The sequence below is a fragment of the Carcharhinus amblyrhynchos genome, chromosome 2, assembly GCF_965287045.1.
Source record: "Carcharhinus amblyrhynchos chromosome 2, sCarAmb.v2.hapA, whole genome shotgun sequence".
NCBI classification, from domain to species: Eukaryota; Metazoa; Chordata; class Chondrichthyes; order Carcharhiniformes; family Carcharhinidae; genus Carcharhinus; species Carcharhinus amblyrhynchos.
Genome location: NC_137325.1, coordinates 22,710,744 through 22,738,485, shown reverse-complemented (window position 1 = coordinate 22,738,485; position 27,742 = coordinate 22,710,744). Strand labels below are relative to the sequence as shown.

The window sequence follows — 27,742 nt, the reverse complement described above, 5'->3', positions numbered from 1 at the left end:
TCTTTCCACCTCTGTAACATTGCCCAGCTCGCCTTGCCTCGGCTCATCTGCTGCTGAAACCCTCGTCTATGCCTTTTGACACCTCTAAATGTGGCTATTCCAATGCATTTCTGGCTGGCCTTCGATTTTCAACTCTCTACACTTTGCCAACCAAAACTCTGCCATTGTGCTCACTCACAGCAACTTCTGTTCACCAATCAACCTGTGCTCTTAACCCACCTTTGCTCGTGTTTGAACAATGCCTTATGTTAAAAACTCACATTTTCATGTTCCAATCTCTCCATGTCCTTACCCCTCCCCATCTCCGTAATTTCTGCAAATTCGAGTGGTAGCATGGATTGGTTGAGTCTGTACTTTATATCCTATATAACTTCCAGCAGCTCAATTGGACATCCAATTTCAGCCACTTGAGCGTTCCTGGGTTTAATCACATCATGTTGGTCGTTTTGCCTTCAACAGCCAAAGTCCGATATTCTGGAATTCTCTCCCTTAACATCTCTGCTTCCCTCTCATCCTTTTTATATCCTCCATAAACAAATCTCTTCAGCCAAACCTTTTGTCATCTCCCAGAGTGTCTCAGTAATTATTTTTAATTGTTCCCGTGAAGCAGCTTTGGGCACCTTACTGTGTTAAAGGTGCTGTATAAAAACACAGAAGCAGGAGTAGGCCATTCGGCCCTTTGATCCTGCTCCACTATTTGTTATGATCATGGTTGATCATCAAAATCAATATTCTGATCCCGTCTCCCCCCACCACCCCCCCAATCCCATCCATATCCCTTGATCCCTTTAGCCCCAAGAGCCATATCTAGTTTCTTCTTAAGAGAATTGTGCTGCTGAAAGTTATATAGGATATAAAGTACAGAAACAGGTATTTGGCCCAACCAATCCATGCTAGCATTTATGTTCCACTCGAATTTACAGAAATTACAGAGATAGGGAGGGGCAAGGACATGGAGAGATTGGGACAAGAAAATGTGAGTTTTTAACATGAGGCGTTGTTCAAACATAAGGGTGGGTCAAGAACACGGGTTGATTGATGAATGGAAGATTTTGTCCTCAACTACTTGCTGTGGCAGTGAATGCCACACACTCACCACTCTTTGGGTGGAGGAATTTCTTCTCACCTCAGTCCTAAAAGGTTTACCCCTTATCCTCAAACTATGATCCCTTGTCTTGAACTCCCCCACCCATCAGGTTCATTCTTTCTAAATCTACCCTATGTAAATTCACAATGTTATTCATTGGTGTTAATTATTAAAATGATTAAATGCTAACAGTTGAGCATCATCGTCAAGAGTGAAGAATGATGCAGAGTATTTTTTTAATATTCCCTCCATACCCAGTGAGTTCTTTGTAACCTGTCCTTGAGCATCCTTCACTGGCCCAATACAGTCTTTGACAGCTCTGACTTTTCACATAACTGAAAAAGCTTTTCCCATTACTTCCACAATTGTCTGTGATTCTTTTTTCCATTATCCTTTTAGCTGATCTAATAGCAGCCTTCATTTTCTTCGACTGTTCCTTGGACTTGCACCCTGGCTGCATCAACTAAACTGAGTTAACGGTTATGCACCCTGACAGCAGGAACGGTTATGAGCAAAGGATCACGTGGCATTCATTTCTCCATTTTATTGAATGGTAGGAGGTACTGCATGATGAAGAAGATCCATCCTGGGGGATAAAGCGAATACTTATTTTTAGCACTCAGTGTACCAAAACCGATGTATTAGACAAATACTGAATAGAAGTGGAGTTTAAAATAACATGTCCATCTAGAATGTACATTTTAGAAGAAAGAGTTCATTACTTTTAATAAACTTGTGAAATGTTCTGCTTTTACCCCGGGTAGAGAATTCCACTTGGAATATATGCACCATTTGTCACAGGTTCTTAAATCCATAGGTAAAAATATCTGGAATTAATAATCTACTGATGACCTTTGAAACCATTGTCAAATTGTCAGTAAAACCCATATGGTTCACTAAATGTCCTTTAGAGCAGGAAATCGGCCGTTCTTACCCATTCTGACCTGTGTTGTAGTGGATGGCAAGCACTGGTGCCTCACAGCACCAGGGACCCGGGTTCAATTTTGTCCTTGGGTCAAAGCGTGGAGATTGCACCTTCACCCAGTGTCTGCGTGGGTTTCCTCCGGGTGCTCTGGTTTCCTCCCATAGCCCAAAGCTGTGTTAAAGGTGCTGTACAAAAACACAGAAGCAGGAGTAGGCCATTCGGCCCTGCTCCACTATTTGTTATGAACATGGTTGATCATCAAAATCAATATTCTGATCCTGCCTCCCCCATCCCCACCACCCGCCCACCCCCCCAATCCCATCCATATCCCTTGATCCCTTTAGCCCCAGGAGCCATATCTAATTTCTTCTTAAGAGAATTGTGCTTCTTAAGAGAAAAGTACAGAAACAGGCTATTCAGCCCAACCAATCTATTTATGTTCCATCATCATTTATCATTTATGTTCCACTCAGATTTGCAGAAATTAGAGATAGGGAGGGGCAAGGACATGGAGAGATGCAAGCTGCATTGGCCATGCTAAATTGCCCCTTAGTGTCCCAGGATGCATAAATTAGAGGGATTAGCAGAGTCAATATGTGACGTTACGGGGATAAGACCTGGTTGGGATTGTGGTCGCTGCAGACTCGATGGGCCAAATGGCCTCCTTCTGCGTTGTAAGGTTTCTATGATTCTACAACAGTGTCGGGGGGATTAGCAGGGTAAATATTTGGGGTTGCAGGGATAGGGCCTGGGTGGGTTTGTTGTGGGCGCTGGCTTGATGGTCCAAATGGCCGCCTCCTGCACTGTAGGGGTTCTATGATTTGCATGTGACTCCAAAGCCACAGCAATGTGGAGGGCAATTGAGAGTCAACCAAGGGCAACTGGAGATGACCAATAAGTGCTAGCCAGCCAGCAGCACCTATGTCCCATGAATGAATTAAGAAAAGCATCCCCAGAGTCGGATTCCTGCCAAAGTCTCACACACACAGATCTGAGATTCAAATTAGCCTTTTCTTTCCAAAAAAAACACCGACATTAATGGTCAGACTTTTTCTAAAAAGAATTAAAATGTACTGTAATAAAAATGTCAGCAAAAACACTGACTGAAGGCAGGACACAATCTGCCTACTGATTCAGAGTTCAATCTCTATAATCTAACAATGACATGATTTAGAGATACAAAGAACAAATAAAGAATTCTTTTTGACCCCAAACACTGGCTTAATTTGGAACAAGATCACCTGTCTCATTTTGCCTTATTCAATTCTCCTTGTTCAGCAACACTAAAACCAGATTTATTTCTTGTATCTACAGACTTGCAGCAGATAAGAATCCAGACACAAATTTATTCACAAGAAGATTGCTCAGTGGTGCACATACAGAGCCAACTCATTATGTTAATTAAGATTTGACCACTGTTTTAATTAAAAGTTCAGAACAAAGTGCTTTTCTTAATTAACCCTGGATTTTCATGTCAACCAAAATGAAGCAACAGGGTATAAAAGAGTGCACTAACTATGGGCTATGATTTGAGAGAAATGACCCCAGGATGTCCTGGCCGTGCAGCAGTCTCACTGTGGGTTCAGCGGATGGTTGTGAACGTATCCAGCATCCCTGTCTGTTTATGAAATCATTCAAACCTTTTGGTAAGGCTACCGCTTGCTAAAAACGCTTGAATGCCCTCACCCTTTCTCCAGTTAGCGTACATCCTGTATGTGCTTCGGATAATGAATCGAAACACGCGTCTTTACATTCCATACTTCCCTCCCAGCCCCACACAAAGTTGGAACACCAGATAGAGACAAGGAGCAGAATTCGGTGCTTCCCACTACCCCCACCCCCATCTCAGCCCACAAGGCAGGTTCTTGGCCGCGTGTGGAGGAGGGGGTGCGGGGGGCATACTTCCATCCTGACCCAGATGCAATTTCACCGTTAGGCGCCTGGGCCTTGTGCAGGAAACCCACTCCTGTACTTATGAAGGGCCTCAGATTTGGGACATCCTCCCCCCCCTGGACCTGGACACCCTGTCCCGTTCCCCACCCCCAGGACTCACTTTGATCCTGGGACTTTAATTAATTCCAGGCCGAGCAATGCAGTAACAAGAACAGAAAATGCTGGAAAATCTCAGCAGGTCTGACAATATCTGTGTGGAGAGAATAGAGCCAATGTTTCGAGTCTAGATGACCTTTCGTCAGAGCTCTGCTGTTGAGATTTTCCAGCGTTATCCATTTTTGTTTCAGATCCCAGTATCTGCAGTATTTTGCTTTGATCAGAGCACTGCAGTACCTCTTCTGACCACTGCAGCTGAACTGATTGGAGAGCTGTCGGCCAATCAGATTGGTCGATGGCTCTTGTGGGCAAGACGTCCTTCCAAAGATGGACGGAAGTCCAGCCACTGCCAATCCACGCTCAAGTGAGCTTTAAATAGTAGTGGGTTTCCGAGAGTTGGCAGTAGCGAGTGTGCCAACACTCAGAGCGGCGAGCATCTATCGCTCACCATCCATAAAATTCTACCCAAGGAAATTTCCTTTTTATCAAATACATTGTTTTGTATTTGTAAAGGGCATTAAGTAAAGGCTGTAAATAAATTTGAATCATAAATGTAGTAATAATAATTCTCAGGCTTCAATTTCTGTTTCCTGCATTTATTGTTCTTGGTTTGTTCCAGTTTGAATCATATCATAGAACCCTACAGTGCAGAAAGAGGCCCTTCGAGTCTGCACCAAACACAATCCCACCCAGGCCCTACCACCACATCCCACTCACTAATCCCTCTAACCTACGCATCCCTATACACTAAGGGGCAATTTTAGCATAGTCGATCAACCTAACCCGCACATCTTTGGACTATGGGAGGAAACCGGAGTACCTGGAGGAAACCCACGCAGACACGAGGAGAATGTGCAAACTCCACACAGGCAGGAATTGAACCCAGGACCCTGGAGCTGCAAAGCAGCAGTGGTAACCACTGTGCTACCGCGCTGCCCACATTCTGCCGACGATTTTGGAAAAGTTGCCATCCCCTCCTATTGATATTTTGGAAAGTAGAACGAACTGTGATTAACCTAGGAAGGTTGGCCTGGGATAAAGAACAGCTGCAGATACAAAACATAACAGTAGGGAATTACTTCAGTGATGTTAGGAGTGGTAAGAGACAAGAAACATAAACAGGGTTGATGGGAAGGATAAACACAAAAGTTAATATTTAGAACCATTACAGCCTTTAAACATTCACAGAGGAACACATCACCAACATGAGCCACATTAGCAATGTTAACAATTTCACTACTGAGTCATAGAGAGACTGCACGGCATCAGGATCTAAGGTTCAAGAATACTTCATGGGCTGTGAAGAACTTTCCTCTTGCCGAGGTGGAAGACACTATATAAATGCAAGTTCATTCTTTAAAAGGTTAAAAACAAATAAATCCTGCAGCATAGAGAGACCATGGATGTCCCTTGTGCATCCTTCACTGGCCCAATACAGTCTTTGACAGTTCTGATTCTTCTCACAGCTAGGTGCTTTTCCCATTTCTTCCACAATTTGTGAATTATTGATTGACGTTGATGAGAGACTTAGTAAATGCGGGGGAGATACCAGTGGATTGGAAACAGACTAATGTACCCACCTTCGTAAAAGAAAACCAAAGAACAACGGTAACTAAAGAGCCTTTAGTTCTTCGATCCTGTGCGAACATATAGATAAACGCATGGAGTATTTTTGTTTTATTCGTAATTGGGACCGGTGTTGCAGGCTGCACTAATTGCCCGTGCTAGTTGCTGATGGAAAGAAGGCAGAGGACCACATGTATGAGCCACTGCAGTATCTGTGGTGAAGGTACTTGCACAGTGCAGTTAGGTAGGGAACTGTAGCGTTTTGACCCAGTGAGGATGTCAGCATGCCATGCAACTTGGAGGGAAAAATAATAGTCTGGTTGAAGATTAACTATGTTCAGGAACTTGCTAAGTACGTGGCATGTCAAAGAGATGGCACAAACTCCTGTGACCCAGTAAACATAGATGTTTAAAAGACAGTGCATCAGCTTAACTCAAAAGCTGCAGACATTTCAAGTAAATCTTCAGAATGGGATTAGACGAAGGGCATTGATCATGTTATCTAGCCCAGACCGTTGAAAAATTTCAGTTGCTTTCTCTTGCCTGTGATGAAAGCCTCACACACTTCCACAAATGCTTCCTGTAAAGAGTGTGCTCATGGCTCACCATTTTTATGCACCTACATTTTGTGATGGAGCATTTCTACTGAAACACTAGTGGAACATGTTGACCAATCATGGCAGTCAATCTCCATCATTAGATTTCTTCTTTGGCAATCACTGCTAATGAGTATGATTGTCCACCCAAGAAACCCCATATCACTGGTCATGGGTTCTGTGGATCCTTGCATGGCAGATAAGCCGACTGCACACCTGGCAGATGTTTCCAGGAAGTGAAAATGGCCTCGGGATCGCTGGCATTCCTTTCTCAGTCTCCTTTTCTGGACCTCCTCCTTATTGTGTTCTCGAAGAATTATATCTCTTCAATCAGGAGGTTCCTCTAGATAGGTTTCTCCTGATCAAGAGTCTCCCAGGTGTCAATGTCTGTGTTGCATTTCTTTAAGTAAGCCTTCATGTTATCTTTGGAGTGCTTCCTTTGTCCTCCTCTTGTTCAGGTGCCTTCCTTGAGCTGGGTGAAGATTTGTTTTGGTAGTTAGGACCCTGGCATCCTAAACCTGTGGCTGGCCCAGTTGTTTCAAATCATGGCCTCAATACCATGTGCATTAGTCTGTCATTAGACCCTAAACGCAAGAGAACTGAACAGTCTGCAGCCTGTTCCAAATTGCCACAAGATATGGAAAATATATACATAAGCTCTTTCATAATTTTAAAGCAATTAAAATATTTTGATAGGGTATAAAGAAATTACTTCTTATGGGGATAGTACAAAACTAAGGACCACAAATATAAGGTTGTATCTGAAGCCAGTAGGGATTTCAAGGAGAACAACTTTGTTATGAGTGTGGTTAGAATGTGCCATTTATTACATAAGGAGTGATTGACATGAATAGCGTAGAAGCCTTTAAGGGAAACTCGATATGCACATAAAGGGGAAAAGAACAGAAGAATATGTGGATAGGGTTAAATGAAATGAAGTGAGAGGTGGCTCATGTGGAGCATAAACACAGTCATCGACCAGTTGGGCCAAGTGGTCTATTCCTGTGCTGTAAATTCTATGAAAAATTAATTTAGCATTATCTGAAGTTTTCCTGAGCAAATGTCTTTGCATTGAGCCATTGTGAGCATTGATGTGTTGGAATATGCTCTGTTACATTACAGGAACAGTCGGTCACTTGAGAGAGCGATAACGACAGTTGAGATTGTGTGTGTGTGATGAGCAGCTGTGCTCGCTGTCAGTTTGTTTTGGGTATAGGATATACCTGCTGAAAGGAGGATGTTAGCAATTCTTTTCCATTTGCTACGCTCCACTTGCTGTGGAAGGGCTGGGAGAAGCAGCTGGAAAAGTGATAGCAAATTCGTTTTTTTAAGAGACATGTTTGAGCCCTTCGTCCATCCAGCAAGATTGGCATCTTCCTGCCTTTCTCCCCTTGATGCCTCAATCGGGACTGTTTGCTGATCCACGGAGAGGGAAAAAATGAGGTTTGTCTTTTTTAATCTCCCCAAGTTTTAGCTTTGCATCTGTTTCCGAATCAGCTAGAGGAAATCTAATTTGGCAAGAGACGCGCATCTGCCAAGTCTCAATTTGTTTTCTTCAGTCGCTCACAAATCTTGCCAAGACTTTTCACACAAGTGCAAATAAAAGGCCCAGGGATGATAGCAAAGTAAAATAGGTGATCCAAATTCCACGCAAATCAAGTGGTTGGGATGGAAAATCTGAACTTCCTTGTTTGTGTCCACACACTGCCCCCCCACCCCTCACCCTACCTAAGGTTAAAAGTATTTGTTGAATCAATGATTTGAGTGGCATGGTGGCACAGTGGTTAGCACTGCTGCCTCACAGTGCCAAGGGCCCGGATTCAATGTCTGCATGGAGTTTGCACATTCTCCGCATGTCTGCATGGGTTTTCTCCGGCTGCACTGTTTTCTTCCCACAATCCAAAGAGGTGCGGGTTAGGTTCATACCCCTTAGTATCAGGGGGATTAGCAGGTTCTGTACAGTGGGGATTCTGTGATTCTATTCTATGATACAATTTACTTAAGCAGGTACTACCCTGCAGGCATTATGTTGCTGCACAAATGATGTAGTGGCCCTAGACTTGGGATTTTCAAATCCCAAAATCACACGTTGGTAAGTGTTTGAATTAAATTTTAAAAACCTGGCATCAGTTAAAATAAAGCAACCAGATTGTCACAAAAATCCATCTAGTTAGTAAATGTCCTTCAAGAAGGAAGTGTCATCCTTACCTGGTCTAGTGTATATGTGATTCCAGTCACACATCAGCCAGGTTGATTCTTGCCTGCCCTCTGAAGTAGCCTAGTAAACCAATCTGTTGTATCCAGGACAGCTAGGGACATGCAGCAAATACTGGCCTTGCCAGTGATGTCCATGTCCGGATAATTGGGTTTTAAAAAATAATTAAAATGAAGAAATTAGGCACCAATAAAGAACATAACTTAGATGTGACCATCCGAACAATGTTGCAGTACCTTCAGCATTGTCGAAATTCTGATTACCTTGGAGACCTGCTCTGCAGAAGGGACAGTCACCTCTCATAAAGCTCTGAAATTCTTCCCCAAACCCCTCTCCATGATCTTGAGGATATAATCTAGGTCACCATTCCCAGCAGAGTATCAGGAGATTGTTAATCTGCAGATGAGATGTCGGATTGAGGTCAAACCAATTCCGAAGGTATTGTAGATCTCATGGCACTATTCTCCAGATGTCATGGCCATTTATCCCTCCCTCCACTATGATCACAAGATAATTAATTGGCCATCAGTCAAGAATGTGAGTTTGTAGGCAAGGCTGTACTTCAAAATAAGAATGAATTCAACTCACAGTCAGATAATAATTTAATTAAATATTCACGGGTAGAACTTCAACTGTTAGGCTGGGGTGGGTTAGGAGAAGGCGAGAATTCTTTTTAAATTCTCACACCCAGTTCCAAACTGCCTATTTCTGGAGGCCAATGTAGACATTTAATGGGCTTTGTATTCCCATTTTAGTAACATTTTTATTGTTAACTAATGGGGGTAGAATTAGTTGGGAATACTGACAGGTAAAAGGAGGTGAGGGGGGCTAGATTCATGAGGTAAGAGCCTTCCATGCGCTGTTTGTGGGCCAGAAACAGCAGGAGGATTTAAGCTCAAAATAGTACGCTGCACACACCTCGATTGACCAGTCCCCACCCTACAATGAGCAAAACCACCTAGACAGACAATTCTTCTCTGCCTTTTCTCTCACCCCTCCTCCGTGATGCCAGACCTGCTTAACCTCAGTGTCCTGACGCAGGCAGTCAACCTGTCCATCTGTCAGGTGAGAAACTGTTCAAAAATGTAAAGGGTGTTCCCTGGTTATTTTCCGTTACAATGTCCAGTCAACCTGTCTGATTCTTTTCTTTTCATCCAGGAGAATGAGTTAACAGCCAAGCTCCAACCTGCTTGCTTCATCCTATGACCTGTTGAATGGTGGGTGAGGTGGCAGTTAGCAATTTTTGACTCTTAGGGCCAGGGACCTGGGTTCAATTCTGGCATTGGGCGACTGTGTGGAGTTTGCATGTTCTCCCCATGTCTCTGTGGGTTTCCTCCAAATGCTCTTGTTTCCTCCCACAGTCCAAAGATGTGCAGGTTAGGTGGATTAGCCTTGCTAAGTTGCCCCTTAGTATCCTAAGATGTGTAGGTTATGTGGATTAGCCATCATAAATGCACAGGTTAGGGAATAGGGCAGGGGGTAAGGCTTGAGTGGGATTCTTTTTCAGAGAGTCGGCTCAGATTCGATGGGCCGAATGATCTTCTTTTGCACAATAGGAATTTTATGGGAGATACGAACTATATCCGAAAGACATGCTGGTTAGCTGTGTTGGACAAGCTACATTCTCCCTCGGTGTCCTCAAAAAGGTGCCGGAGTGTGGTGACCGGGGGATTTTCATAGTAACTTCATTGCAGTATTAATGTAAACCTTACTTGTATGCTATAAATTAACTTTAACCGTAGAAAGATTTGAATTTGCAGAAGTCATTTCAAGGATGAGGGGGAGGTAGGAGTTTCAAACTGAAGGAATGATTGTAATTCACTTTTTTAAATGATAGTGAATGAACAATATGACAATTACTTAGAATATTGCCACTATCATCAGTAGTGTTGATGATTGTATAAGCCTCATGCTTTTCTCTAAATGTTCCTGTCTTTGTGGATTTTCTGTAACGTTGGGCTTGCTGAATTACAATATTGAGTGAGCTCTCTTTCATTATCCCTATTCTGTGTCAAGTTATTGCGATTCCGATTGGCACAGCCGTATGTTAATGTTTCTTTTTCTTTTTCAGTCCTAAACCGACAGTGCCAATCATCATCTCTGGTGCTGTGGCCAGGGTAAGACAAAATCTACTACTCAATTTTACTCCATTTCTAGTGAGGAGAGATTCATATTCTTATATATGGAGCGATTTTAAAAAGCTGGAGGTTGCTCAGATACACAGTTAGCCTGTCAGCATACAGAAAGTTACAAACAAAAATTAAAGTTACTGAAGTTGACCTATCGTTCATTGTCCCCTCCCTCCCCCATTGCCCAAATACTTTCTCTTCCCCCTGTAGACTGATTTACTGTGTATTTCCAGAGGTTTTACGTTCCATCAAAAGATTCCAGCATTTGCCACTTTCTTGTACTTTATTTGTACTTTAACATACTCATTGAATTTGCGGGCTTAAATAAACCATTTGACCCAATTGATCATCTTGGTGTTCATACTCCACACAAACCTCCTACTTATTTAAGGAAGGATATAGTGCCATTGCAGGCGGTTCAGAGGAGGTTCACCAGATTGATTCCGGGAATGAAAAGGATGAAGTATGAGGAGAGATTAAACAGTGATATTATATTCGATGGAGTTTAGAAGAATGAGAGGGGATCTGATCGAGGTATATAAAATTTTAAAAGGGATTTGGTCTCCTCTAATGGAGCAATCTCGAACAAGAAGGTCAGAGGTATAGGTTGAGAGGTGGTAGATTTAAAACCGAATTGAGGAGGAACTACTTGTCACAGAGGGTGGTGAATTTATGGAACTTGCTGTCCCATAGGCACGGTGGAGTCTGAATCGTTGAATGGTTTCAAGAAGGAGATAGATATGTTTCTATTTTTAAAAAAAGGGAAAAGGGGATGTAGGGAGCAGGTGAGGAGGTGGATTTGAGACAGGGAGAGATCAGCCATGATCTGATTGAATAGCGATGCAACTGCAAAGGGTCAAATTTGCCTACTCCTACTCCCAATTCCTATGTTCCAATAACCCTCTGTTCCCTGTCCCTCATGTATGTGATCAATTTTCCCTTTAAGTCCATCCATATTATTTGCTGTAGCTATTCCTCTGGTAATTTCACATTCTGACCACTCCCTACGCAAAGCGGTTTTTTCTTATGAGTTCCTTATTAGATTTGTTCTTCTTGACTGATGCATTTCCCACACCTTGCGACACATGAAGTAAACGTAAGCATGCTCAAGGCTGTTTACAGAGCTAGCTTTTATTGGAACAGGTCATTTAGCCTGTTGCCAGAGACTCCAGCTTAAAGGATGTAACTTCACATCAAGCAAAGCTAACCAGGAGATAAGCCTGGCGCATACTATAGGCACATTTGAAGGCATGTCAATAATCAGTCTCTTTGGCCACATTGTGAACTTATCTGCTGTGGTCACCAAGTCTGACTCAAACTCGGAGCTTCTGACTGAACGCTATCCACCGTGCCACAAGTCCTCCATTTGATTTATTAGCGACCTTATATCAATGACTTCTTAGTTTTGATATGACATTTTCTGCTTTGGTTCAAGCTCCTTGGCTTGTTAGTTTGCGATCTCTAGAAAAATGGGAAATTCTCTGCTAACCCTTGACCTCTTCGAAATCTGAACTGGGCATTATGTGCACTTGCCCCTGACTATGCAGTTTGGACATTCCATTGTCACTCCTCTATCTACCATAGCTGCTAGTGTTAGCTGCTGACTAAGGATGCATACAGTTGCTTTGGATGTATGACCCATAACAACAACTTGTAATCATATAGTTCCTTTAACATATTAAAATGTCCCAATATACTTCATAGGAGCGCTAGCAAACAAAATTTAACACCAAGCCGTGTAAGGAGATACAAGGACCAAACTTCTAGGTCCTGATTCCCCCAAAAAAATTCCAGCTGGGTCCCATTCGAAAAATTCCCTTCTACTGCTGAGAGAGACCTGGGTGGATGGCAACCCTAAAACATTCTTCAGAGTTTAAAATGTTCAAGAGTCAGGCGGGCACTTTCCAAGGTTGTGCCTACAGTATTTTTATGCTGCAGTTTGGTAGTTTCACCACTAGATGCTATCCCTAAACATTGAGAGCTGTAAAAGCTCCCCACTGAAGTTCCATTGATGATAGATTTCAGCATGTTAACGCCCACTCATTTGAAAACAAAACCCTGTAGTTATGTATCAGTCATTTCCACGTGGGGGTTCTTCCAGTACCTCACTTTGACGTTGTTGGAAAGATTGGGGAAAGCCTGGTGGAACCGAACTGACTTTGTAACAGGAAGCCCCCTCCCTGGGAAATTGTAACCCTTGTTAACTTCTGGAAATCAACTCTGTACCTCAATCCCAACCAGTTGAGTGTCCAAATTGCATGGTTGCAATCTCCATGTTTGAGAAATTACTAAATATGATTTAATATATAGATTATGTGACTTTCGTTGCTAAGTAATGGGAAAGGGAATAATGAGGTCATTGGGATTAAACAAAGAGGGAAACTGCATTTATCTAATGCCTTTTGTAATCTCCTAGCTTGCTACAACCAATGGAGTATATCTTTTGAAATGTTGTCACTGTTGTAATGTAAACTTGGTGATTTTGCTGAACTGTGGCTTCTGAGATTACCCAGGATAGAACCCAATAAGCCCTTTCATTTCCGGAGGAGAAACAGTTTAATTGTGGCTGAGCTGGTAGGACTCTCATCTCTCCGGAGTCAAAATGTCATGGCTCAAGCCCTATTCCAGGGAGTTCTGCATATAATTCAGGCTGGCACCCTGGTGCACAGCAGATAGAGTGCCGTACTGTTGGGAGGGTGCTGCCTTAGGTAACAGATTAGATAGTAACTGTTCCCTCTGGTGGGAAAGCTCAGCACAAGGGGACAGCCTCAACAGCAGAGCTGTATCGTTCATGGTAATCTTGACAGCGGTTCTTCACACAGGAGACTAGTGGAAACCTGGAACTTCCTCCGCTTCAAGAAGCTGCTGAGGCTAACTCAAGTTGAAAAGTTACCGGTGACACAGTGGTTAGCACTGCTGCTTCACAGCGCCAGGGACCCAGGTTCCATTCCGGTCTCGGGTCACTGCCTGTGCAGAGTTTGCATATTCCCCCCATGTCTGCGTGGGTTTCCTCCAGGTGCTCTGGTTTCCTCCCACAGTCCAAAGATGTGGAAATTAGGTTGATTGGCCATGCTAAATTTCCCCTCAGTGTCCCAAGATTTGTGGGTTAGAGGGATTAGCAGGATAATTAACCGGGGTTACGGGAATAGAGTCTAGGTGGGATTGCTGTTGGTGCAGGCTCGATGAGCTAAATGACTTCCTTTTGCACTGTAGTGATTCTGTGGTTTCAAAACTGAAGTCAATAGCTTCTGTTTGGATATTAAGAGTTATTGACTCACGATGCACAGGCATAAATGCAGCAGCGACCGACCACATTTCAAAGAGTGCTGCATTTGTGATAGAAGTCTTTGGGATCTCTGGAGGTTGAGGAAGACGCTATAAGAAGGCAAGTCCTTTTTCTCCATGGTCTTTAGAGATGATGTTGAGTTGCCTGCGATGGGTTGGGGCAGGCACTGTAAGAAGTCTTGCAAGACCAGGTTAAAGCCAAACAGGTTTATTTGGAATCATGAACTTTTGGAGCACTGTTCCTTCATCAGAGTCCTTCATCACTCACCTGATGAAGGAGCAGTGCACCAAAAGCTCGTGATTCCAAATAAACTTGCTGGTCTTTAGAGACAAACAGGATTGTTTTGTTTTGTCTCCGTCATGTTGTTCGATACAGACTAACTTTGCCTTGATCGTTCTTGCCACAGGGGGATAAAGACTTCCCTCCAGCTGCTGCCCAGGTGGCCCACCAGAAGCCTTACCCATCAGTGGAGAAACTGCCTCTTTCACATCAGATCAACCATTCCATCCACCAGCCTCGCAAGTGAAAGATGTGAACTCTAAGAATGAATATACAGAAATCTTTGGGAAGTGTCGATGCATCAGTTGGACTCCTAATTTGATACCTGAAGCAAGTTTTCTTTTGCTTTTAGGAACGGAACTACGGTTTTAAATTTTGTCAACCTTGTTGAAGCACGTTTGAACATAATAGCCATTTTTTAATTAAATTGGTATTGGAGATACTATTTTGTTTCTGGTATTTCAAAAATAATGGGCAAACCTTTGCTCCTACAATAGTGCGGACGTGTCCAATGCTCGTGCTTGTCTGTGCGTTTGTGTGCACACAGGTGTTCATATGTCATGTGCGCATATTGTGTGTGGCATATGCATGTGTGCATACACGTAATGGACAAATTTGGTGCTCTTCCACACTGTGGCTTGGTATACATGTTGTGAATTTTTGTGGAAGGTGCAACTGAGGATGTCACAGTGCCACAGGTGACCTCAAAAGTGACCAAAAGTAAGAATGAATGCTGTGAAATTGGAGTATTCCTTTCAGCATCTGACGTTCCGATTTTCTAATGTGGCCAATTTGGGTCTGTGCAAACCTGCATTGTTAGCAAGAGGTCCTAGACACTACTGTAATGGTTGGTTTACAAGTAATGTCATGACCACTAGTGTACAACTGCAGTGTAACTTCAAGAAATGCGAGGTGCAAATTAACTTCACCCTTCTGGGAGTGTGTGCAGCTTTTCAATGATGTTGGTTGAAGGATAAATACTAGCCAGGACATCAACCACAACAACAACCTGCATTTATGTAGCATCTTTAATATAATAGCATCTCAAGATTCAAGCAAAAATTGACACTGCATCACCAGACAGGTGATATTCAGGACACTGACTAACAGCTAGGTCAAAGAGGTAGGTTTAAAGGAGTGTCTCAAAGGAGGAAAAGAGAGATAGAGAAATGAAAAGGCTTAGTGAGGGTATACTGGAGCTTAAGGTCCAGGCAGCTGAAGATGCAGACACCAATGGTGGAGCAATTAAAGGAAAGGATATTGAAGAGGCCAGAATTAGAGGAATGCCATTACCTTGGAAAGTTTGGGGACTACAGGAAATTATAGAGTTGGTGATGGGTGAAGGCCACAGAAAGATTTGAAAACAAGAATGAAACTTTTAAAATCGAGGCATGGCTTAACTGACAGCCAGGCTTGGTAGGCAAGCACAAGGAAGGTGGATAAACAGGACTTGGTGGGAATAAGGAGCATAGGCAGTGGAGTGTAAAATGTGGAAGACCAGCTTGCTGTACATTGGAATAGTCAAGTTTAACTTGAATAAAGGCTTCAGACTTACTTATATAGATGATCTGGAGGAGGGGGCTGAGTGTAGGGTGGCGAAATTTGCTGATGACACGAAGATGAGTGGAAAAGCAAATTGCGTGGAGGATGTGGAAAGTCTGCAGAGAGATCTGGATAGACTGAGCGAGTGGGCGAGGACCTGGCAGATGGAGTATAATGTTAGCAAGTGTGAGGTTATCCACTTTGGCAGAAATAATAGTAGGAGGGATTATTATTTAAAAGGTGAAAAGCTGCAGCATGCTATGGTGCAGAGGGACCTGGAGGTTCTTGTGCACAAGTCGCAAAAACCCAGTCTGCAGGTGCATTAGGTGATCAAGAAGACGAATGGAATGTTGGCCTTTATAGCAAGGGGGATAGAATATAAAAGTAGGGAAGTCTTGCTGCAACTGTACAGGGACTGGTGAGGCTGCAGCTGGAGTACTGTGTGCAGTTTTGGTCACCGCACTTGCGGAAGGATATATTGGCCTTGGAAGGAGTGCAGAGGAGGTCCACTAGGCTGATATCGGAGATGAGGGGGTTGGACTATGAAGAGCTAACCAGCTGTCCTGACAACTGAGCTAGCTGACCCCATTACCTTGGTCAAAGAAATAAGGAGAGTTTTAGGTTTTCAGGAGCATTTTAAAAGAGGAAAACAAGATAGAGAGTCAAGAGAGGTGTGAGCGTAGGGCCTAGGATAATATGATAGTTGCTTAGAGCAAACACTCCAACTCATCTTTAAGATATTGCCTTAAAATCTTTTGTGTCCACCTGATATGGCAGACAAGACCTTCAACTTAACATCTTACTGGGACATTATTGCAGTCCCTCAGTGCTGCACTGCGAATGTCAGACAAGTGAGAAGTCTCACAACACCAGGTTAAAGTCTACAGGTTTATTTGATAGCACAAGCTACAAGCTTTCAGAGCACTGCTCCTATCCAAGGGGATGGATAGGGTAGAGGTAGAGAGATTCTTTCCGCTCAGAAAGGACAGCAGGACTAGAGGGCACAGCCTCTGGGGGGGGGGGGGGGAGACAGTTTAGAACGGAGTTGAGGAGGAACTTCTTCACTCAAAGGGTGGTGAATCTCTGGAATTTTCTGCCCGTTGAAGTGGTGGAGGCTACCTCGCTAAATATATTTAAGACACGGGTAGATAGGTTTTTGGTAGGCAAGGGGATTAAGGGTTATGTGGAGAAAGGGGGAAAGTGGAACTGAGCCACTTCAGATCAGCCATGATCTTATTGAATGGCGGGGCAGGCTTGAGGGGCTAGATGGCCTACTCCTGCTCCTATTTCTTATGTTCCTTCATCAGGTGAATGGGATTTCTGTTCACAAACAGGACATGTAAAGACACAAACATGATGTACAAAGTAATGGTTGGAATGTGAGCCTTTACAGGTAATCAAGTCTCAAAGGTACAGACAATGAGTGGAGAGAGGGTTAAGCACAGGTTAAGGAGATGTGTATTGTCTCCAGCCAGGACAGTTAGTGAGATTTTGCAAGCCCAAGCAAATTGTGGGAGTTACAGATAATTTGACGTGAACCCAAGATCCCGGTTGAGGCTGTCCTCGTGTGTGCGGAACTTGGCTGTTCAGTGATTCTGAAGATTAGAGGTTGAATGCCTGTGACGACTGAAGTGTTCCCCAACAGGAAGAGAATATTCTTGCCTGGTGATCGTCGAGCGGTGTTCATTCATCTGTTGTCATAGCGGCTGCATGATCTCCCCAGTGCACCATGCCTCGGGACATGCCTCTGATGAAGGAGCAGTGCTCTGAGAGCTTGTGGCTTGTGCTACCAAATAAACCTGTTGGATTTTAACCTGGTGTTGTGAGACTTCTTACTGTGCTTACCCCAATCCAATGCCGGCATCTCCGCATAATGTCAGACAATGCAGACTTCCCACATGATGAAGACTTCAATCAATTGATTCACCTGAGAACACAAAAATGCTGCAAATGGGCAGCAAAGCACAGTCATTTAACATTTATAAGCAAGTGTCGTGTCAGGGAAAGGGAGGTGAAGAAAGTACAAAGAGGAAGAAATGTGATGGGCCAGGAATCATTACATGAGAACAGGGACGGTGATGCAAATAAGATGAACAAATGACCCAGTGAAGCTTTAACTGAATTACAGCAAAAATCACTGCCAGCACCTGCTGAGAGTAAATGGGACCACTGATACAATCTTGATTTGCTGTAATCAATATTGAGGCATGAAAGCTGTGAAAAAAAAGCCTAATTGAAAGATGTGGTGCTATTCCTTGAGCTTCCATTGAGTTTCATTGGAGCAGTGTGAGCGGGCCCAGGTCAGGATGGGGATGGAATCACAGCTGTGAAGAAGGGAATTAGACCCAATTATCTACAGCTGGGGTGAGTTTTGTGCATCCAGACTGCAAACTGACTGAATGAAAATGACCCTGATTGCAATGCACTTAACAGAATAAGTTTCCACAGGGAGCAATGCAGAGATACTGCAAGTCATTAGGCAGCTGTGTTTATTTACTAATTTGCTGTTTACATTTTTTGAGTGCCATACATTCTCTCTGTATTTACCTTCTGCGAGCATTAGATGGGCAATTTTCCACGTATTAAGAAAACTTCTTGATTTGTACAGGGACGACATTACACAGTTGATGGCAGCCACTTCCGTAAAGAAGAAGGTGGCAGCACTCTTGATTGCTCAGCAGATTCCCCAGTGACTGTTCAGCATGATGGCACCGTACATAGCACTGCTGCCTCACAGTGCCAGGGTCCTGGGTTCAACTCCTGGCTTGGATGACTGTGCAGAGTCTGCAAGTTCACCCCGTGTCTGTGTGGGATTCCTCCAGGTGCTCCGGTTTCCTCCCATAGTCTTGAGAGATGCGCTGGTTCAGGGCATTGGCCGTGCTAAATTCTCCCTCAGTGTCGGGGAATTAGTGGGGTTAAAAACATGGGGTTGTGAGTATAGGGTCTAGGTGGGATTGTTGTTGGTTCAGATTTGATGGGCCAAATGGCCCTGCTGTACACAGTAAGGAAGCTATGATTCTAGGTGAATTGGCTGTGGTAAATTGTCCCTTAATGTCCCATGGTGTGTAGGTTGTGGGGGATAAATGTGTGGGGCTTTGGGCAGTAGGGAGGTGGACCTGGGTAAGATAATCCATTGGGCTGAATGGCCTCCTGTACTGCAGGGATTCCAGGACATTGTGACTTTTCTAGTATCTCATCAGGCCTAATGGCCTACTGTCACACTGTGTCAGCTGAGAGTGAGGATGATGAAGGAGGTTTTCACAGCCATTTCAGCATATTCAGGAATGAGGCTCAAATGGCTGTTAAAATGCTGTTCACAGTAAAAAGTCTGACAACACCAGGTTTTAGTCTAACCGATTTATTTGATAGTAAACTCACAAGCTTTCGGGTTAGTCCCTTCATCAGGTGAATGGAGAGTTCTGGCCTCAGACAGAGCATATAAAGCACACACTGTCTTTGCTTTATATGCTCTGTCTGAGGCCAGAACTCTCCATTCACCTGATGAAGGGACTAACCTGAAAGCTTGTGAGTTTACTATCAAATAAATCGGTTAGACTAAAACCTGGCGTTGTCAGACTTTTTACTGTGTTTACCCCAGTCCAAAACCGGCATATCCACATCAAAAATGCTGTTCAGTCAGAGATTTGTTTGGATGGAGAAAATGTTAACAAGCAGAGGTAAGTGTTAGCATCAAAATACCTTGTACCGAGGCTTAACAAAAAAGGGTTTCTCCTGTTGAATGGCTGGTGGAAGCAGCTGCAGCACTGAAGGGAATTCGATATGCACTTAGCACTACAAGTTTTTTTTAATGGGGTAAGAGCTGAGGGGAAGAATTAATTACAAAGTTCTGTCAAAGAATTGGCAGGATCATTCACATGGATGCCTCTTGTGATGCTATTGCCACCTTCTCAGTTGTTAGGGAATAACTAATAAAGGATCTCTTCAGACGATGTTCTCTTGCTATCCGTGTTCACTGATGCCCAGTTCGCCTACACCAGTAGTATAGCCCCCGTGTAGCTTCTGCTTCTTCCTCGACGAGGCTGAACCAGTTCCCACCAAACACCGCCCTCCTCTGCTTGGTTAAACATCTAAATGGATTGATTTGTCTTTGACACCTTTCGTTTCCCTAGGTTGGGAACCCTGTAAAAGTCTGAGTTAGGCTTGCTTTTTTGCAAGCTATATAGTCCTACTTGGATTCCCTCTCTCAGCACACTTATGACTGTGTTGGTGCCATTTATGGGTCTTGCCCAATACTGGAAAATTTGATCAACCCTTCTTTCAATTTCCACCCCTTCCCTGTCTTCACAAGGTCCATCTCTAACTCTTCCCTCCCTTTCCTCAGCATGTGTATAACCTTCACTGCATTTCCTATATTTTTCCTCCTGTAAAGAGATGGTTCCATTATTCATTCTTTACTTCTATCTGATATCCCCTCGTCTCCAACTCTTCCCAACCTCTTTGTTTAAAAACTATAATCCTGAACTTCCTATTTAAGGTGGATTTCCCTGGCCCAATGAAAACAGATTGGAGTTAGGGGAGGTGAGAAAATAAGAAGGGAACCAAGTTGGGAACAGCTCTACAACTCCTACCTCTGAGGGTGAAGCTAGTAATGGAGGTAAGCAGCCAATGAGTTTGGTTAAAGCCCCAATGAGGGCAGTGTTGCTGGAACTTTACCTCAGCTGCTTGCAAAGGCTCACTGGCAGTAACTTGCGGGTGACCATTAGAGATGGAGGATCCATGTCGTACCATCGGGCTGGGTGGATGAAAAGTTGCAAGCAAGGCTACTGACAGACTTGTGGATGGATTTACCCTCCAATGTCCTGACTGGCTTTGGGAGTCTTCAGTGGTGGTCCCTTTGTGAACCAGCCTCACCACCTCTCATCTACTGCAACTGCACCAGCTTTTCAGCTGCTGGCCCTCTGAATATAGGGGAGCCATCTGCTCTTATAGGGCAGTGAAGGAGGAGGCAGCCAATTAGGAGATTGCTCAGAAGACTGTGACTGAGTACAGAGTTAGGACACCCCCACCCATTGGGTCCCGAAGCTGATGGAAAAGCCCACCTTTTAACTAACTCTATTTCTTTGTTTCTTTCTCTACAGGTGCTGCCTGCTGGGAATTTCCAGTATTTTTCTGTACAGACAGTTACAGAATTTGTTTTCAACTTAAACAAAGCATCCTAGAAAGCTCTGCAAGTTCCCTTAAAGTCAATAAGAAGTAATCGTTGAGCAGAGAAATGAATTTGCAGTTTGGTGTGTCTAGTCACACGACAGGTTAAAATTTTATTATCTGGTGTTCTAAATACAAATTAGAATGGACATGAATTGCTGACTCTTATATACACCTGATGTGTAGGAAACCTGCTGGGACCCTGAATGTGCTGAAAAATAACATCAAAATGAGAAATCTGCAATTTCAGCCAGGTTTATTTTTTTGTGCAAAAACATATGTAATGTTTTTAAAATTGATTATAGTGTGAGTTTCAACCTTTCACTTATGACATTCAATATTTGATGCATTTTTTGCAAGTGCATGTAATTGTCATTTTGTTTTCAAACAAGGACTAACCTTGGTATAACATTCAAACCAACACATCGCACACCAATTCAGCAATTCTGTAAAATTATTTTCAGATTAGACCCAAGTAGTTTAACACAGCTGATTTTATAAAAATAGCTTGGTATTGCACATTTAAAAAAAAGTTGCATATAAACATTTTAATCTGACACAGTGTATGACCATTACATTTTCAATAATGATGACACCTTGACTCATTCCCCCCCCTAATAAAACATTACCAAGGGGGGAAAGGTGAGACCATTTTTTAAAAATTATTGCTAATTAACGAACTAGCAGTAAAGACACCAGAATCCTGTGTGCAGTTGCTGGTGTGCACTGCCTCATCCCTGAGTGCCCTGCCTTAGATTGTTAAATATCTTCCTCCCTAGGTCCAAAGCGTGCTACGTCACTGACTGAAGAGTGCTCAAGTTGGCTGTGGGTCAGTTGAAGTCAGCTGCTGGCAATAAAATGGAGGACATGTGCCAAGCTTATCTTCTGGCACAACAGTTTTCCAAAGCAAATAATTCGTAAAGTAATGAAACTTGTATTGGGTGAACGTCACAGCCAATTTCCTCCATAATTTGCTGTTTGGATTATAATGTGTAGCTCTTTCTTCAGGGCGAAGGGTCAGATAAGATTACAGAGGACACAAGTGATGCAGAGATGTATAAAGACCATACTAAGATCCAGATGGGCATGCTGGTGTGACCAGCAGTAGAGCTAAAAACCCCTTAGTAGATCATTAACTGCAGCCCAGGGGGGAACAATAAAACAAATACTGACAGCCACACTCAAATTGTGCAGTGCTTTAAGCACTTACCCTGGGGTTTTCGAATTGGTCTCGGCTTAAACACATGTTGCCCATCAAATCTATTGCTTGTCAACAGTTGGGACAGTTTGTGACATGGAGGCACAGTGCATGAAATTCATAACCAAATATGGATTACCAGGGATGGTAGTCTGTGCATATTGACTACAGGATACCTCAAAGCACTTTATAGCCAATCAATTCATTCTAAAGTGTACTTACTGTTGTAGTGGCAACCAATTGGAATTCGGCAAGCTCCATTTCCACCTCCCCCCCCCCCCCCCCATAGCAACATAACAATGACTATCCTTTTTGTGACTTTGATTGATGGGATAAACCTTGACCTGAACACTTGCAATACTCTTCCATGTTGGGCATGATCTTATAGCCATTCACACCATGCTCCTGCTGCAATGGGGTTGGAGAATCTGGCAGCCAGCCAAATCTCCATTCACTGCCGCACAATGGGAAAATCCCTCCCCCCCCACCCCGTGTGAACGGTGGCAAGATTCCAGCCAATATTTTTTACATTCACCCCTATTCAAAAGAGGTCACCTTCGATAGTACTCCATCAGTACTGTAGTGGAGCGACAACCTCAGTTTGTGTGTTCAAGCCCTGGGATGAGACCTGAACCTTGCCCATCTTGTGACGCACAGGCAAATGTGCTACCAACTGACCCATGGTTCAGATGATGACAGAGTGGTATCTCGGGGTGTTTGTGATCTCTCAATTTCATGGTATAGTCAGTTTACAAACATGGGTCTTTGTGGACCTGGACTAGGCTACATTTTGCTAAAGCTTGTGTCTAAATCAACTGGAAGCACATAAACAGCACCAAGTGATTTTTCTCCCTGGAATATAATTAGTGTAATCCTCACTCATGATGCTTACCAGAGAACGATACCACTGTGAAAGTGACTAGCAGCTCTGTAGGTTGCAAAGCTGCCACCATCTCAGAACATACCACTGGGGTGACCTGATCAAGTGTTGCCATAGTACAACCTCGTGTTAATGAAAACATATTGCGGTAGGTTGATGCTATAAAGTGTAGCTGCTGAACGCTGCCTTTGGTGTTTCTGTGCGAACGACGTCTCTCAAAAGGAGTTGTAGGGCATTAATGGGTTCTTTGAACAAGAAAATACATTAATCAATCTGAACGATCCAACTGTTACATCACCCAAATATGTCAACTTATGGAAAAGTGGGAACAGTTGGCAAGTAAACACCTTTCCCTGGCTAAAACTGCCTGACTGTGACCAAGCCCCTATAAAACACTTATGCTAACTTTTCCAGTATGGGTAACAGTAGAACTTTGAGGGTGAGGTGAAAGAGCTTCGCATCAGATTGAAAGAAACCAAACTGATTTGCACTTATTGACATCTGGGGTTTTGCATGGAGTGTGTGGAAAACTGGAATCAATGTCACAGGCTTATTTTGTATATAAATCTATTGTCTTATTTTCCTGAGTTGATGTTTAATCTGACATTGCCAAATGTTGCACAATTGCTCTACAGCTCACTGATGAAAAAAAAAAGGGAGGATGGGCTGCACACACTGAACATCTGGCAATATGCCACACTCATGCAGTACAGTAGTGGCATTTATCAAATGGTCCCAAAAACCACGTTTGGCTAAACCCTTCCCTTGCTGTGAACTAACTCTGGCTGATTCACTGCACAGGTGCCTCCTCGGCTATGCAGTGGATGGAGGTGGGATTCATTGTGCTCTCCTGTTCTTCAACACAGAGATAATCAGAGGAGAAGCAGAATCAGTGAACCATTGGGTGCGAGAGTGCTGATACAGTCAGCTGGCTCAATCTTTTGTGGGACAATTAGTTGGACCATGGGACCCCTGAAGGAGGACTCGGGCATGATTTCTGCGTTACAGTTAAAGTTCTAATTAATAAATGGATCTCTGGTTCTAGAATTATTCCATGATGTCTACTTTCTCTTAACAGAGATGGAAGGGGCCCACCACAGTTATCACAGTCAGGCATTTCTAACCTCTTGGATTGTACTGTTTTCCAGGCATTGGGATGAGCTTGGACATTTGCTGAGCTTTCAGATTAATTGCACATTTAACAAAATAAATCATTATCCGAAAGAAAATGCTGATTGGTTACATCTCGTACACATCTTAATGAATAAATGGTCAACATTACTCTGTCCAGAAGATAGCTGACACTGCTCCGAAAACTCAGGCTCCAGAATGAAGCCCATTCCCAATGCCTCTGTCCTGGAAGAGTTAGCGATAAGCATGTGCTCAAATTCTCCTGAGCTGCCCTTTTATTGTGGTGAAACAAGCACAATGACAGTTTGGGTTAATCATCAAATGAAGAATTTGGCTTTAACTGCAATGTGAGAGACTCGGCAGGAGGAGGTGACTTAAAGCTGAAAGAGGTAGATTTCTCTCCTTAAAAATTAAAAATTCTCCCCATATTATGAAGTGTTTTCTTCAGAAGCTACTTGTCAGCGAGGCAAATTGTTCTGATTCTGCTACCAGTGGTTGGTTTTCTCCCAACCCCAGAAACATATTGACGTTGTCCGCCAGTTCACTTCCTAATGCACAATTCTGTCCTTCAAACATGTTGTGGCCACGGTGGCGAAGCACGGGCACCATCAAAACAAACTCCCTGCTCTGGGACCGCTTCCCTTTGTGAAGGGCAATCGATAACAATAGATTCCACTCTGTTCTGGAGCAGCAATTGGTGCACATCAGTCGTGGGTCATCCAATGGAGTTGCAACACCGGCGTACAGTAAGATTTAATGGACCGAATGGAACTCCTGCTGATGTGCCAGACTGCTCAGACCCATCAACCATTCAAAGCTGTTAAAGGGATGGCCACGACAATGGGTATGTTGGGTGCCAGGATGCTCGCTCTGTGCAGTCACCAATGCTGTCTGGGACACCCATTTTGTTGAACAGAAGACCAAACCGTCCACACAGTGCATTAGGTAAAAGGTCTTCTGACAATTTGCAAACTCAAGTGCCGAACAGTTTTAAAGTTGTCAGGTTATACGAACAGATCTGATTTATTTTACCTCATTGCTGTTTTCACGAGGCCTGCTGCTATTCCGTGAGATTTCAAAACATGGTGTATTACATAAGTGAACAGGAGGTTCAGCATTTCCCGTCACTGAAATCGTACTCCCCTCAGCATACCACAACTTAGCCATTACATTCAGCTCCTTAACACTTGATATCTCAGAAACGTCAAACATAGGAAGAGGCATTTACAATTCATAGCCCTCTCCTCGCGGTTAAGAATTCTTCCTATTGACCAGAGGAATCGATCAGAAGCACAAGCTTACAATTTGATCTACTTTTCATTTTAAGAGGTCTTTTGTTCACATTATGACTTTCTTTTGGCCGCCATCTTCTCTGCCCTCTCTCTCGCCGCTTCTTCGGCTCGTCTCTTCTCTTCTTCTTCTGCTTTCTTTCTTTCCTCTTTCAGCTCCTTGTATCTCCACTGGGGTATTTGCAGAAAGTTGCCGCCTTTCACGCTACTCTTTCGGCGCACTCTCTCAGGCTCGTAGGTCGGTGCGGGCGCTTTGAACACACGCACTTTGGGCACCACGTATCCAGGCTGCACACTTCTCAACCTCATCATGCTCAAGGGTATCAGGCTACTCCTCCTGGAGGAGGTGGCTGTCACAGATGTGGAGGGAGCGGTTGGTGGCGGCAAGCTGGCTCGCCTTTCCTTCTTCTTTGGGACCATGACAAGCTGAGAGTTCTGAAATAATTTCTGGTGTTTACTATAATCCTTGACAGGATCTTTCACTTCCTGAGATTTCTGCTTCCTCAGGATCTCCTGCACTGTGAACCTCCTCTTTCCTACGCAAGGAGGACTGCCCGGGCAAACTGTCCTGCATGTTGTGGCGACAAAAGGACTGCAAATGGCAGTGGTCATCTTGACCATGTGGTCAAGGGGGCCATCTTCTTCTGGGTCACGAGGGAAGTTGATGGTCAAGGCTGACGAAATAGCCTCACGGATTTTTTCCAAACAGTTTTTGGGCTCGTTGGCTTTGGTTACTAGTTCTTTCAATTTTGGCCACTCGGGCTTGTACCCTTCACTGAATTGGACAGGACAAGGCTTGTCCAAGAGCTTGCGCATAAGAGCGATAGTTTCATATCGCCCTGTAAACCGTGCCCACTGTTGCGGGGTAAAACCCCTTCCAGGATCTATGGCATTCACATCTGCACCTGGAGAGAAAACATACATGAATATAATGTATTTCTCTCCTTCATTTGCAATGTAACATCATTCACCAAAACAAAACCAGCCTCACCGAAGGATGAACAGCTGGATTCAGTTAATATCTAGAATTAATTGTCTGCGTTGGCAGGAAGAATTAAAAAAAAGTGTACTATTTAAATGGTGAGAGATTACAAAACCTGGTGCTACAAAGGGATCTGGGTATCCTGAAATTTTCACAGTAGCTTCATTGCAATGTAAATGTAAGCCTACTTGTGACAATAATAAATAAATTTTCAAAACTTTTGCTGTACCTGCATGCTGACATTTTCAGTTTAAGTTTTGACGAGGAATGCAAATGGAATGTTGGCATTAATTGGAAAGGGATTAGAACATATAAGTAAAGATGTTACCTGCTGCTCTACAGGACCTTGGTGAGACCACATCTGGAGTATTGTGTAGAATTTTGGTCTCTTTATTTGAAAAAGGATATCATTGCATTAGAAGCAGTTAGAGAAGGTTCACGCCATTGATACCAGGGATGAAGGGCACATCCAATGAAGGAACATTGAACAGGTTGGGCCTATATCCATTGGAACGTAGAAGAATGAGAGGTGATCTTATTAAAAGATTGAGGGGATTTAATAAGATTTAATAAACTGGATACTGTGAAGATGTTTACTCTAGTGAGTGTATGTGTGTGTGGGAGGGGGAGGGAGCAGGTGGAGACAAGGAAAAACTAAGAGGTCTTCCTTTTAAGATGAATTTTCCAAGGCTTGTTAGCCTATGAAATTAGAAAGCAGTCTAGGCCGAGTTAGATTTTTGATAGACAAGGGAGTCAAGACCATGGTGGAGTTGAGACCATGATCAGATGAGCCGTGGTCTTATCAAATGGCAGAGCCAGCTCAAAGGGCCGAGTGGCCTACTCCTGCTCTGACATTCTATGATCTATGTCGAGGTTATCTTACAAATGCCATCGATTCCACAAGACAATAGTGTAGCAGTTGTCCCTAATGGCACTTAATGATTGTCATTCAGGAAGGCTATGGATAATCATGAAATAAAATCAGCAAGACTTCTCTAAACCAGATCACCCGGGAGACTGGAAACTGACTTCGAATTTTTAAAAATAGTACTCTACACTAACCAAATTCATTGATTCCCAGGCCCAGCCTAGATTGGAAAGCAGATTGCCTACTGACACTGCTGTGTTAAAAGGGCATTATAGAATCATAGAATCCCTACAGTGCAGAAGAGGCCATTCAGCCCATCGAGTTCGCATCGACTTTTTGGTAGAGTATCTTACTCAGGCCCCCTCTCCTGCTCTATCCCTGAAGCTCCACATATTATCATGACTAATCTATCTAACCTACATATCTTGGAACACTATGGGGCAATTTACCATGGTCAATCCACCCAATCTACCCAGTTTCAGTCTATGGGAGGAAACAGGAGCCCCCAGAGGAAACCCACACATACACAAGGAGAACATGCAAATTCCACACAG

The 27,742-nt window shown here is 43.5% G+C and overlaps 2 protein-coding genes across 2 annotated transcripts in view; one reads left to right on the top strand and one right to left on the bottom strand.

The window, feature by feature from the left end:
• Positions 1-14,574, top strand: part of dap (death-associated protein) — a 65,461-nt gene extending 50,887 nt beyond the window's left edge. Inside the window, exons 3-4 of the mRNA XM_080203477.1 lie at positions 10,510-10,555; positions 14,260-14,574. Of these exons, the coding sequence (XP_080059603.1) occupies positions 10,510-10,555; positions 14,260-14,379 (166 nt within the window). The 3' untranslated portion in view covers positions 14,380-14,574. The remainder of the gene's footprint in view (positions 1-10,509; positions 10,556-14,259) is intronic.
• Positions 14,575-21,079: 6,505 nt separating this feature from the next.
• Positions 21,080-27,742, bottom strand: part of LOC145353100 (ankyrin repeat domain-containing protein 33B-like) — a 51,600-nt gene continuing 44,937 nt past the window's right edge. Inside the window, exon 4 of the mRNA XM_080203467.1 lies at positions 21,080-26,243. Within this exon, the coding sequence (XP_080059593.1) occupies positions 25,393-26,243 (851 nt within the window). The 3' untranslated portion in view covers positions 21,080-25,392. The remainder of the gene's footprint in view (positions 26,244-27,742) is intronic.